The 14206-nt window shown below is 37.5% G+C and overlaps 1 protein-coding gene across 50 annotated transcripts in view; it reads right to left on the bottom strand.

Moving 5' to 3' along the window:
• Positions 1-14206, bottom strand: part of PIKFYVE (phosphoinositide kinase, FYVE-type zinc finger containing) — a 102328-nt gene that overhangs the window by 60544 nt on the left and 27578 nt on the right. For 30 of the 50 annotated variants that reach the window (XM_078328328.1, XM_078328337.1, XM_078328331.1 and 27 more), the window contains 2 exons: positions 5877-6084; positions 3319-3408 (listed from right to left, as the gene is read on the bottom strand). The exons of 1 other annotated variant lie outside the window; for it this stretch is intronic. In XM_078328328.1, the coding sequence (XP_078184454.1) occupies positions 3319-3408; positions 5877-6084 (298 nt within the window). Of the gene's footprint in view, positions 1-3318; positions 3411-5876; positions 6085-7116; positions 7210-14206 lie in introns of those variants that run through there. 19 more of the 50 variants (XM_078328324.1, XM_078328323.1, XM_035305500.3 and 16 more) reach the window with 3 other exon arrangements.

The raw sequence follows: 14206 nt of genomic DNA, 5'->3' as shown, positions 1-14206 counted from the left end.
TTATAGACTGCTTGATCCAACAACAGAATACTCATTCTTCTCAAGTCACATGGAATATTCACCAAAACAGACCACATTCTGGGCCATAAAACACACCATAACAAATTTAAAAGAGTAGAAAACATACAATATCTGCCTTCAACAACCAAAACTGAATCAAACTAGAAATAATTAATAGAAAGACAGCTACAAAATCCCAAAACCCTTGGAGATGAAACAACACACTTGTGAAAAATAAAAATGAGTCAAAGAAGAATATCAAGAAAAATTTTTAAATATTTTTAACTAAATGAAAATTTAAAATACAACCTATCTAAATTTGTGGAATGCAATGAAAGCAGTGCTTAGCAGGAAATTCATAGCACCAAGTGCTTACATTTAAGAAAAAGATCTAAAGCCAGGCAAGGTGGCTCACGCCTGTAATCCCAACACTTTGGGAGGCTGAGGCAGGAGGATCATGAGGTAGGAGTTCAAGACCAGCCTGGCCAACATAGTGAATCCCCATCTCAAAAAAACAAAAAAAAAAAGAAAAAGATCTAAAATCAATCAACTAAGTTTCCACCTTAGGGAACAAAGAGGTTAAAAAGCATATTAAATCCAAAGAGAACACAGGAAAAATAAAGATTAGAACAGAAGTCAATGAAACTGAGAACAGGAATCAATAGAGAGAATCAACAAAGCCAGTTCTTTGAAAAGATAATGAAATCAGTAAGTCTCCAGCTAGGCTAAGAAAAAAAGGGAAAACCCAAAGTACTAATATCAGAAATGAAAATCAAAATAGTCCTACTTCTCTTAAAGAAACTGAATCAGCAATTAGTAACCTTTCAAAACAGAAAGCACCAGGCCCAAATTCATTCACTGAATTCTACCAAACATTTAATAAAGAAATATGTCAATTCTCTACAAAATTTTCCTGAAGATAGAATCAGAGGGAATACTTTCTAATTCAGTCAATGAGGCCAGCATTTCCCTCATACCAGAACCAGACAATGACAAGAAAAAGAAACCATAGCCTATTATCCTCAACAAAACAGTAACAAATCCAATCCAACAATGTATAAAAAACTGTATACACCACGACCAAGTAGGATTTATCACAGGTATGCAAGCCTGGCTCAACATTCAAAAATCAATTAATATAACTCATCACATCAATCAGTTACAGAAGAATAATTACATAATCATATCATTGATACAGAAAAAGCATTTGACAAAAACCAACACTCCTTCATTATAAAAACTCTCAGTAAACTAGAAATAGAGGAAATTTTCCCAAGTTGGTAAAGAATATCTACAAAAAACAACACACAGCTAATAGCGTATTTAATGGTGAGAAAACTCAAAGCTTTCCCACAGATCAGGTACAAGGAAAGGATGTGCCCTCTTACTACTCCTTTCCAACACTGGACTAGAAGTCTTAGCTAATGAAATAAGCCAGGAAAAGAAAATAAAAGGTACACTGACTAAGAAGGAAGAAACAAAACTTTGTTCACACATGAGAAGATTGTTTATACAGAAAATCCAAAAGAACTAACAAACTCCTGAAATTAATAAGTGATTATAGTAAGGTGGCAGGATACAAGATTAATACAGAAAAGTCAAACCACATGAGATAATACAACACACTCATTAAAATTGCCAAAATCCAAAACTGACAACATCAAATGTGACAAGGATGTAAAACAACAGGAACTCTAATTCATTGCTGTAGGAATGCAAAATGGTAAAACCACTTTGGAATAAAGTCTAGCAGTGTCTTACAAAATTAAACATAATCTTACCATAGGACTTGGTGATCATGCTCCTTGGTATTTATCCATATAAACTGAAAATTATATCCACAAAAAAACCTATACTCAGATGTTATAACAGCCTTGCTCATAGCTGATAAAACTTAAAGCAATCAAGATGTCCTTCAGTAGGTGAGTAGATACATAAACAATGACAAATCTAGACAACGGGATGTTATTCATCACTAAAAAGAAAAGAGCTATCAAGCTATAAAAAGACATGGAGAAAACTTAAATGCTTATTAGTAGGTGAAAGAAGCCAATCTGGAAAAGTCTACACACTGTATAATTTCAACTATATGACATTCTGGGAAAAGTGAAACTATGGAGACAGTAAAAAGATTAAAGATTGTATGGGTTGGGGAGAGGAAGGGATAAACAGGAGGGAGCCCAGTAGACTTTTTGGGCAGAGAACCTATTCTGTAGAACACGACAATGATGCATGCATGTTATTATACATTTGCCCAAACCCAAAGAATATTCAAGACCAACAGAGAACTCTAATGTTAACTATGGACTTTTGGATGATAATGATGTGTTAAAGTAGGTTCGTTGATTACAATAAACTTGCAACTCTGGTGGAGGACACTGAAGGTCATGAAGATTGTGCATGTGTGGAGACCGGGGATATAAGGGAACTCTCTGTACTTTCTGCTAATTTTTTCTATGAACCTTAAAACTGCTATAAAAAATAAACTTTATTAACTAAGAAAATATAAAGGATAATGATGTCTGCAGCTTACTCTCACATGGTTCAGAAAATATGCATATTATGTATATACAATATAAAAAACGACGGCCAGGTGTGGTGGCTCATGCCTATAATCCTAGCACTTTGGGAGTCCGAGTGTAAGAATCTCTTGAGGTCAGAAGTTGAAGACTATCCTGAACAACAAAGTGAAACCCCATCTCTATAATTTATTTAAAAATAATAAAATAAATAAAAATTTAAAAAAAGAAAAAATTAGAAAGCAAAAGGGCAAAATATAAATTAGCAAATCTTAATGAAGAATAGATGAAGATACATTTTTCTGTCCTTGCAAATTTTCTGCAAAGTTGACATTTTTTCAAAGCAATTAAAAATTAACAAAAAATGTAAAACTCTCCAACAGCTTCCTATCTCACTCAGAGTAAATGACAGAGTCCTTAGGATTAACTCTAAGACTGCTCTATTCCATTACCATAGGATTCTTTGTTATTCCTTGCCAGGTGTATTTCCTCCCAGAAAAAGTCCTCCTCCACAAAATGTCCACATGGCTCATTCCCTCACATCCTTCATATCTTATTTAACTAGAAGAGAAAGGATAGTGTAGGTTCCAAACTCAAAAGTCAGTGGAGAATATTGCCAAGAGTCACTGAGAGAATGGAAACAAGAGCTGAATACCAAAAAGAAAACACTAGTTTAATTCAGCTTTTAGAGCTAAGAAAGTATATGACGATCAATCCCACCCTTTTAATACATTTGTTCTTCTTATTAGCATGAAAAGAAATAAACATCAGAGAATACTGTTTTCATTTGTCAGTTTACCTATTTCGAGCAGGAGATTTCCCAGCATCCTCTTGCACAGATACAAGTCTTGTTGAAAGAGGAGTATTTGAGGAATCTGGATGAATCAAACTATAAAGAAAACAGGAAAATACTAAAATAATTCAGGACAGTAAGAGGGAACTTCAGTGAGGTGCTTTAACATTAAAAGCAGATTAAAGCTTTTTCCCTGCAATAATGAGATTATGGGTCATTTTGGTTCTTCCTTTAATTAGGGTGCAAACGGTATGAATAACAGTTTTTGCAGTGCATGGCTTTTGTCTTAAGAATACAAAATGCCAAAAGGACAATTTTTAAAAGTTTCTAAGTGCATGGAATATAAAAAAAAATTAGTTGGATGGTTGACTTATGAAACTTCTCACATTATAAACACAAAATGATAAGTGATTTTGGAGATAAATCTGAGTTCAAATATTTTATTCTCAGTCCCCATAACCCACTAGAATAGCATCATAGAGTCAGACAAACGTAGGTCCAAGTGCAGACTCTACCTCTTACTAGCTGTGTGACCTTGAGTTCATTATTTAGTCTCTCTAAACCTCAGCATCCACATCTGCCAAAAGCAGAAAAAAGTGCCTACCACAGAGATATGCTGACTAAAAGAGAATGAACATAAAAAAAAAAAAAAATAAGAGAATGAACATTAAGCAATTAGCACAGAACCTAAAACTTAACTATTATTCTACCTTTGACATCTATTGTACATCTCTCAGGAAGCTTTCCTACCTGATTTGTTTTGTTAAATCACATCTGCCAATTACAACAGAGCCAGTCACAAATAAAAAGTATTACTAACGAAAGTAAGCAAAAACTTTAAAAATCTCTAATTTGTAGAATCAATGTTTATAATATAGAATCAATTTTTTAAATTTATAAAATATATGTAAAGTATAAAGAATCACAATGCCATAAACACCAAAGTACTCATCAAGCAATGTAAGAAAAGGCTGGGCATGGTGGCTCATGCCAACACAAAGTGCCAGCACTTTGGGAGACCGGCAAATCACTGGAGGCCAGGAATTCAAGACCAGCCTGGCCAACATGGCGAAACCCATCTCTATCGAAAATACAAAACTTAGCCAGGCATGGTAGCACACACCTACAATCCCAGCTACTCAGGAGGCTGAGGCACAAGAATTGCTTGAACCCTGGAGGCAGAGGATGAAGTGAGCTAAGATCACCACTGCACTCCAGCCTGGGCGACAGAGAGAGACTCCATCTCAAAATAAATAAATAAAAACTAACATAAGAAAAGAACACTACCACTGACTGGGAAATTCCCCTACCCAGTCCTAATCCGTTCCCTTCTCTGCCATCAGTAAAGCCACTGCTATAAATTTCACATCACTGCCTTTCTTTTCTTAAAGTCTTACCACATTTGTGTCCCTAGACAGTGTACTAGTTTTGCGTATTTTTAAATTTTATATAAATTAAATTTTACTGGTTACATGATTAGATAATTTTCTTTTCTACTCCACTGTCCCTGAGATTCATATATATTGAATGTAGCTGTAATTAATTCATTTTTTACTTTATTTAAGTTCATTACATACTAATTTATCAATCTCTTTAAGGGGTAACTGAGAAACTAACCTATCACAGAGATGTTAGTCAAAACTATAAGCTCTTTGAAATGGCCAGATTTTGTATTATGCTTAACAAAATAATTCAGCTAAAGAAACACTCAGAGGCCGGGTGCAGTGGCTCATGCCTATAATCTCAGCACTTTGGGAGGCTGACATGAGAGGATTACTTGAGATCAGGAGTTCAAAAACAGCCTGGTCAACACGGCAACACCCTGTCTCTAAAAAAAATAAAAAATCTTAAAAAAAAAAAAATTAGCCAAGCACAGTGGCATGCACTTGTAGCTAGTAGCTAGTAGTTCTAGCTACTCAGGAAGCTGAGCCAAAAAAAGTGTTCAAGTCTAGGGTTTCCAGGCTGCAGTGAGCTATGATCACACCACTACACTCCAGCCTGGGTGACATAGCAAGGCCATCTCAAAACTAGTAACTAATAATTTTTAAAAATCAGAAACTGATAAAACTAAAATTGTAATTCAAACAATTCCAGGTAACTTCCAAGAGTCAGCACCCTCTACTACTAGGCAGTGCAGTATACTTACAGAAAAACATGATGTGTTCCTTCAGAAGGAAAACAAAAAAATCTAATCTCATTTAGAAATATGAATACAAATTGTACGAGCATTCTTCTCATGGAAGGCTACGTTAGAAATTAATAATGTTAATGACTCCTGTTGCGTATTCAACAAATATTATCAAGATTATATATATGCCATGCACTGTTCTTGGTGCCTGAGGTAGGACAGTGACAAGAAAGGTGTAAAGTCTCCTCTCATGGAGCTTACATTCTAATTAGTTGATATCACTATCTATAAACATCTGCAAACATTCTGGAGGCAAACAAAGGAAAAAGGAGAACATAGTAAATTGACAGGAAGTAATTCAAAGAAGGTTAAGTGTTAACTGAAAGCACTCACAGGTCAGAGGATTTTAAATAAAATTATATTTAAGGGACAATACCTTTGCCAGGCCAAATCATCCTCTAAAAATATGTTACGACTGGCTTTCCTACTCCCAACAGGTGTTCGGGGTTCACTTGGATCAAGTACAGACACAGAGCAAGCAGAATCTGAAAGGGCATTCAAGTCTTCCCCAATAGAATTACTGTCTGTGGAATGAGCATAACTTAAAGCTATTTTTCTACAATATGTACAAGCTCGGAGGTCTCCTAGGAGAAAAAAAAAAAGAAGGAAAATGAAGGAAAAGATAGCATGATATATTGCTTGGCATAACTGTTTAATTCCCTGGGTCAACAGTTCACCTGTTATTAGGTGGACTCTCAAAAAAATTTATTTATTACAGACTCTCAAAAAAAATTTTTCAAAAGTGAAATAATTTTGTTAGCTCTATTATACACAATAAAGAGCCACTTTGAATTCTGGAACTAAAATTAAAAAGTTGAAATAAAAAAAAAGAGCCATAAATTCATCCAGGTATCCAAACTATCACAAACATTTATAACAAGTTTAAAATATATATCCCAGGCTGGACATGGTAGCTCACGCCTGTAATCCCAGCACTTTGGGAGGCCAAGGCGGGCAGATCATCTGAGGTCAGGAGTTCAAGGCTAGCCTGGCCAACATGGTGAAACCCCATCTCTACTAAAACTACAAAAATTAGCCAGGTGTGGTGGTGCCTATCTGTAATCCCAGCTACTTGGGAGGCTGAGGCAGGAGAATCGCTTGAACCCAGGAGGCAGAGGTTGCAGTGAGCCAACACTGTGCCATTGCACTCCAGCCTGGGCAACAAGAACGAAACTCCATCTCAAAATAAATAATTAGCCAGGTGCAGTGTGTGTGCCTGTAGTCCCAGCTACTCGGGAGGCTAAGGTAGGAGGATCACTTGAACCCAGGAGTTCTGGGCTGTAGTGCACTATGCCGATCAAGTGTCCACACTAAGTTCAGCATCAATATGGTGATCTCCTGGGAGCGGGGGACCACCAGGTTGCCTAAGGATGGGTGGTCAGAAATGGAGCAGGTCAAAACTCCCGTGCTGATCAGTAGTGGGACTGCGCCTATGACTAGCCACTGCACTCCAGCCTGGGCAACATAGCGAGACCCTGTCTCAGAAAAAAAAATTAATTAATTAATTTAATATAATGTATATCCCAATGATACTAGAAAACTTTGCTTAAAAGAGTATTTTTGCCCAGGTCATAAAAGTGAAATAAGGAATCTAGGCCAGACACAGTGGCTCACACCTGTAATCCCAGCACTTTGGGAGGCCAAAGCAAGAGGACTGCTTGAGGACAAGGGTTCAGGAACAACGTGGCCGACATACCGAGACCCTGTCTCTATAAAAATATAAACATATATAAAATAAAATTTTAAAAAGAAATCTAACAGAGTCTTGAGTTTCAAGGAAAAACATTTTTAAATAGAATAAATAAACCAACACAAATAGAAACAACATATTTTCCACAGGCAAATTAAGGAGGAAAATACTATTAAGGTCTTTATTGTGAAGCCCTGAAGAGTACCCTCCACAGAATTTCAAAAGCAAACTAATAGAAAATGAGCTTACATACAGTATAATATATGGGAGTAAAAACTATAAAAGAATTCTTATAAGAAAAGTTAGAGCCAGGCACAGTGGCTCAGGCCTGTAATCCCAGCATATTGGGAGACCGAGGTGGATAAATCACCTGAGGTCATGAGTCCGAGACCAGCCTGGCCAACACAGTGAAACTCCATCTCTACTAAAATTAGCCAGACATGGTGGCAGGCGCCTATAATCCCTGCTACTCAGGAGGCTTCAGTGGGAGAATCACTTGACACCCGGGAGGCAAAGATTGCAGTGAGTTGAAATCGCACCACTGCACTCCAGCCTGGGCAACGAGAGCGAAACTCTGTCTCAAAAAAAAAAAAAAGGATAGATATGAAACATTCTTGGGAAGATAAACAAGGTTAATACTTCTAAATAAGTATTTTTTGAAAGTGCGGTCCTGCCCAAATATAAGCTTGCATTTCTACCCTATTTTTCTATACAATGCCTTGAGTGATTATATAACATTTTCGGTATTAAAAAAGGAGATAAAATAATTAAACCTTACTAATAACATGTTGTTTAACAATTCTACCTAAAATTTTCCCACTAATATTAGAACATTGAAGTGATACAAAATAAAAGACTTCTAAAAGTTAACTGTATTGTGTTTTTACCATAATCACTACCAAAATGGCCTTTTATTTTTTCATTTTAAGACTATTATTATATACTACTCAGTTTTATTAAATTACAAACGCAGGCCAGGCATGGTGATGCACACCTGTAATCCCAACACTTTGGGAGACCAAGGCAGGCAGATTGCTTGAGCACAGGAGTTTGAGACCAGCCTGGGCAACATGACAAGATCCCACATCTACAAAAATACAAAAATTAGCCAGGCATGGCAGCATGCACCTGCAGTCCAAGCTACTTAGGAGGCTGAGGTGGAAGGATTGCTTGAGCCCAGGAGGTTGAGGCTGCAGTAAGCTGTGACTGCACCACCACACTCCAACCTGGGTGACAGAGTGAAACCCTGTCTCAAAACTAACAAAAAAAAATTATACATGTAAAAATCAAAATTTCACTTGTTGTATTACTAATTTCCAACACAATTTAACAAATGAAACCTATTAAAACTCTAAAGAAAAATATAACCACTTTAATCGGCACCCCCTACCCTCTACCCCAAAAAAGTAAACTACAATCCAGGATAAATCAAAGTGCTAGGACATACTATTCTCAGCTGACCAAAGTAGAACTGCAGCTCAGAAGTGAAATCACAGCGAAGCACAGTGGCTGGCAACTGTAATCTCAGCACTTTGGGAGGCCGAGGCGGGGCAGATCACTTGAGGTCAGAAGTTCGAGACCAGCCTGACCAATATGGCAAAACCCCATCTCTACTAAAAATACAAAATTTAGCTCAGTGTGGTGGTGCACACTTGTAATCCCAGCTACTGAGGCTGAGGCAGGAGAATCGCTTGAACCTAGGAGGTGGAGGTTGCAGTGAGTCGAGATCACGCCACTGCACTCCAGCCTGGGTGACAGAGCGAGACTTCATCCCCAAAAATAAGAAAAAAGAAGTGAAATTACTCCCTACAGAAAGACTTTCAATTTACAACAACAAAGACTTCATTTGTTTGTTACACACTATAAAGGAATTCTCCCCTAACCAGTCAGCTATTAGAACTAGATCTGTCAAATCAATAGAGCCAAATCTGATCAGAAAAGTTTTCATTCCATGAACAACTTTCATCATCAAGAGCCTATTAAGCACATGCCTATATAGTATGATGGGAATACAAAGACTGATGAGATACAGCCCTGCATCAAAAAATTCATAGTCCACTGGAAGCAACACACATATAATCAAAAAGCTTCATGACAGATGCAGACACTATTACTATTACCATCAATAACAACAGTTTACTGTTCATTGATCCCTTTCCATGTGCTAGACATTTTTCCAGGTTTTTACATTTATTTAAGGTCACAATGTATAATTGTGCCTGGCATACATTATGCCAGGGGTCCCCAACCCCAGGACCATGTACCGCTCCCCATCCATAGCCTGTTAGGAACCCAGCCGCACAGCAGGAGGTGAGTGGCAAGCAAGCAGCGCAAAAGCCATACACAAGCGAGCATTACCTCCTGAGCTCTACCTCCTGTCAGATCAGCAGTGGCATGAGATTCTTATAGGAGCGTGAACCCTACTATGAACAGCACATGTGAGGGATCCCATTTCCACATTCATTATGAGAATCTAGTGCCTAATGATCTAAGGTGGAATACTTTCATCCCAAAATTATCCCCTATCCCCTACACCAGTCCACGGAAAAACTGTCTTCCACAAAACTGGTCCCTGGTGCCAAAAAGGTTGGGGACTGATATATTACCCCATTTGTGATGATTAACCTTATGTGTCAACTTGGCTAGATTAGTTATTTGGTCTAGCTGAGATGCTGTGAAGGTATTTTTTTGGATATGATTAATAGTTACAATCAGCTGACCTTAAGTAAAGCAGACTGTCCTCTAGAATGTGAATGGGTCTCATCTAATCAGTTGAAGGCCTTAAGAACAAAGACTAGTTTTCAGAAGAAAAAGAAATTCTGTCTCAGCACTGCGAGATAGAAATCCTGCAGGAGTTTCCAGCCTACTCATCTGCCCTGAGAATTTCAGACTTGCCAGCCCTCAAAATCACTTGACCAATTGTTAAACACAAACTTCTCTATATAGGTAGGTAGGTATGTGTGTATGTGTGTGTGTGTGTGTGTGTGTCCCACTGGTTCTGTTTCTCTGGAAAACCCTGATACATATTTTGGTACCAAGAATGGTTTTAGAGAAACAGAATCTTAACAAGTTTTCTGAATTGGTTCTTATAAGATTTCTGGAATTGGTTCTCTATGCTGATGAGATTTAAAGGCACTAATGACTCTGTTTCCAGTAGTAAAGAAAACATTGACAGTCCACTGTGTAAAGTGGCAACAAAGACATGTAAAATATCACCTATAGATACTCCATCAAATGTTAACACTTACAAAAGGCAAAGTTCTGGGTGACCATGTATTTAATACCTTAGAAAAGTTCTGTCAAGCTAACAAATACAATGACATGGGCTGGTTCCTCCTAATCGCATTAAGACAAAAGTGAAAAGTGAAATGGATTACCTTAGGGATTCAAATTCCCAGCTCAAGAACTGTATAAATTATCTGAAAGTTTCTATGTCTTCCTTGAAAGAAAGCCTTACCTCTTGCAGCTTCAGTGCTAACACTGCTAAAAATCAAAATGACATTCTCATCCTGCAATTGGCTAAATTAAAATGCAAACTGAATCACAAACCTGAAGTTCGTCTGCTATTAAAGTGAGGGCACTGATTGGGAAGGAGTAGAAATATACAGGAAGATCCTGATGAAGCTGGGGATATTAAACACCAAAATTCTGAATCTTCTTTGCCAGTAGAAGCAGTCTTTCTAGCTTATTTGAGAAGATTAACCTTGCTTTGACCAGATATTCTGTAATAACCTCCCCTGAGTTAGCTGCCTTGCAAGACCCTGCTAATTTTACTCAGATCTACTCCTGCTACTCCTCTTTGCTACCAGACCTAAAAAGAAACTCAAATCACAGCAGACCCTGAAAGGTGAGATACAAAGTGTGACCCATGAGAAGGTGTACTACCTCTAGAAGAACTACATGATTTTTTCCAATTTATACAGATAGAAACCCAGGAAATACATGAAGGAGTGGATAATGAAGGTATGGGATAACAGTGCAAAGAACATAAAGTTGGATCAAGTTGAATTTACTGATATGGGGCCACTAAGCAGATTCTACATTTATCGTTGCAGCTCAAGGGGTTAAAAGGGTCTCCAACAGTATGTTTAGATGACTGGCTGAAACACACACCAAAAGGTGGCTTACACCCAAGTGTCAGGAATGCCCTAGCATACTATAGAGGAAGGCATCCAAAGGCTAGGGGAGACTGAAACTTTAAAAGTAGTTTTACCATGTAAGACTTGCTGACTCACCCAAGGAGGATAGACCTCTCAACCACAACTATGAGAAATAAATTTGTGAGGGGAGGCCCAGCATCCTTAAAAAGCTCTGTGGTTGCTCTTCTTTATAGATCAGAAATTACAGCAGGAACTGCTGCTACTGAGTCAGGAAACCTAAATGCAACAGGGATCACTAGATCCCAGGGTGGAAGGGGCCAACCAATAGCATTTTAATCACCAAAGACAAGGTGGGCATGGTTACTGTAATAGACAACAGAATCAAAGCAATAATCAGAATAGCCTGACTCAGAGACCTATGGCATTGGCTAGTTGATCATAATGTCTCCACAAGTGGATGGGCAGTCAACAAAATTCTTATTTGATTTGTATAAGGGAAACAACTCTACATCAAGCAGCTATAAGTCTAACTTGAATCATAAAAAGTCATATGACCCCCTCAATCAATTCCCAGACTTGAGCCATTTATAGATGACCCAAAACTCCTTGAATAAAGAGGGGACTGGTCATTCTGAGGAAGAACCCCACTACACTGCCAGAAATGGATTCTGTTAATCACCAGCCATCCCCAAAGAGACCTGTGCTTTTACTAAGGCGATCAGACATTGAGGAGAAGGAAATGAATGATCAAATTTTTCAGGGGTTATTAGATACTCACTCTCCACTGACAGTCATTCCAAAATATCACTCTGGTCTCTCTGTCAGAGTAGGGGCTTACAGATGTCAGGTGATCAGTGGAGCTTTAGCTCAGGTCCATCTCACTGTGAGTTTAGTGAGTCTCCAGACTCACTCGATGGTTATTTCCCCAGTTCTAGAATATAGAGTTAGAATAGAAAACTAGCAGAATCCCTACATTTGTTCCCTGACCTGTATTATGGTACTTCTGCCTCCAGAACTCTGAGACATACATTTCTGTTGTTCTAAGCCACTCAGCCTGTGGTACTTTGTTTCGGCAACCCTAGGAAACTAACATACCAACCACAGACAGGTTTCATCCTGAGGGTAATGGGAGCTCTGAAAGAGTATAATGCAAGGAAATATCTTGATATGATCAAATTAGCATTTTACAAAGAATACTGACTAGGATATGAAATACGAATTACAGGTAGGGAGAAACTAAAGGTAAAAAGTCTTTTAAAAGCTGTAATCTTGGTTACTATAGCCTTAGAGTACAATTTGAAGTTAGGAAATGCGTTTTGCTTAACATTTCTTTGGCTATTCAGCCTCTTTTTTGGTTGTATGCGAATTTTAGAAGAGTTTTTTCTAATTCTGTGAAAAACATTAGTAGTTTCATACGAATAGGCTATAATACAAAAACAGCATGGTACTGGTACAAAAACGGGCACGTAAGCCAATGGAACAAAACAAAGAACCCAGAAATAAAACCACACACTTTACAGCCATTTGATCTTCAACAAAGTCAACAAAAATAAACAACAAGGAAAGGACTCACTATTCAATAAATGGCACTGGGATAGCTGGCTAGCGATATGCAGAAGAATGAAACTGGCTCCTACATTTTATCATATACAAAAATTAATTCAAGACAGATTAAAGGTTTAAATGTTAGACCTCAAACTATGAAAGTCCTAAAAGAAAACCTATGAAGCACAATTCTGGGCATCAGCCTTGAGAAACAATTTATGACTAAGTCCTCAAAAGCAACTGCAACAAAAACAAAAATGGACAAATGGGACCTAATTAAACTAAAGTGCTTCTGCATAGCAAAAGAAACTATCAACAGACTAAACAGACAAGCCGCAGGAGAAAATATTTGCAAAGTACGCATCTGACAAAGATCTAATATCTAGAATATATAAGGAACGTAATTCAACAATAAGAAAACAACCCCATTAAAAACTAAGCAAAAGACATGAACAGACACTTCTCAAAAAAAGATTACAAGTGGCCAACAAACATGAAAAAATGCTCCACATCACTAATCATTAGCAAATCAAAACCACGATAAGATACCATCTTATGCCAGTCAGAATGGCTATTACTAAAAAGTCAAAAAATGGATGTTGGCAAAGCTGCAGAGTAAAGAGAATGCTTATACACTGCTGATAGGAATGTAAGTTAATTCACCACTGTAAAAGGCAGTTGAAGATTTCTCAAAGAGCTTAAAACAGAACTACTACATTTGATTCAGGAATCCTACTGCTTGGTGTATATCCAAAGGAAAATAAATCATTCTACCAAAAAGACACATGCACTCATATGTTCACCGTAGCACTTTTTATAAAAGCAAAGACACAGAATCAACCTAGGTGCCACCAATGGTGGAATGGATTTTAAAAATGTGGTATATATACACCACGGAATACTATGCAGCCATAAAAAAGAACAAAATTACGTTCTTTGCAGCAACATGGATGCTGCTGGAGGCCATTATCCTGAGTTAATTAACACAGAAACAGAAAACCAAACACTGCATGTTCTTGCTTATAAGTGGGAACTAAACACTGAGTACATAAAGATGGTAACAATAGACAAGGGGACTACTAGAGCCAGGAGGGAAGGAGAGGAGCAAGGTTTGAAAAACGAACTATTAGATACCATGCTTACTACTTGGGTGACAGGATCAATCATATGCAAAATCTCAGCATCACTAAATATACCCATGTAACAAATAAGAATCTAAAATGAAAGTTGAAATATTATCAAAAAAAAAACACACAAATAATTTTCAAACAAAAAAGCTGTTGTAAAAGCTAATGGGATTCTGGGTGACAGATAATGGGATTCTGAACTCTGTAGTAGTTTGAGTAGAAAATATGACAGAAAGATCTTCAC

The sequence above is a fragment of the Callithrix jacchus genome, chromosome 6 (genome assembly GCF_049354715.1).
Source record: "Callithrix jacchus isolate 240 chromosome 6, calJac240_pri, whole genome shotgun sequence".
NCBI classification, from domain to species: domain Eukaryota; kingdom Metazoa; phylum Chordata; class Mammalia; order Primates; family Cebidae; genus Callithrix; species Callithrix jacchus.
The sequence above is the reverse complement of the archived record's forward strand: the minus strand, read 5'-3'. Positions and strand labels throughout refer to the sequence as shown.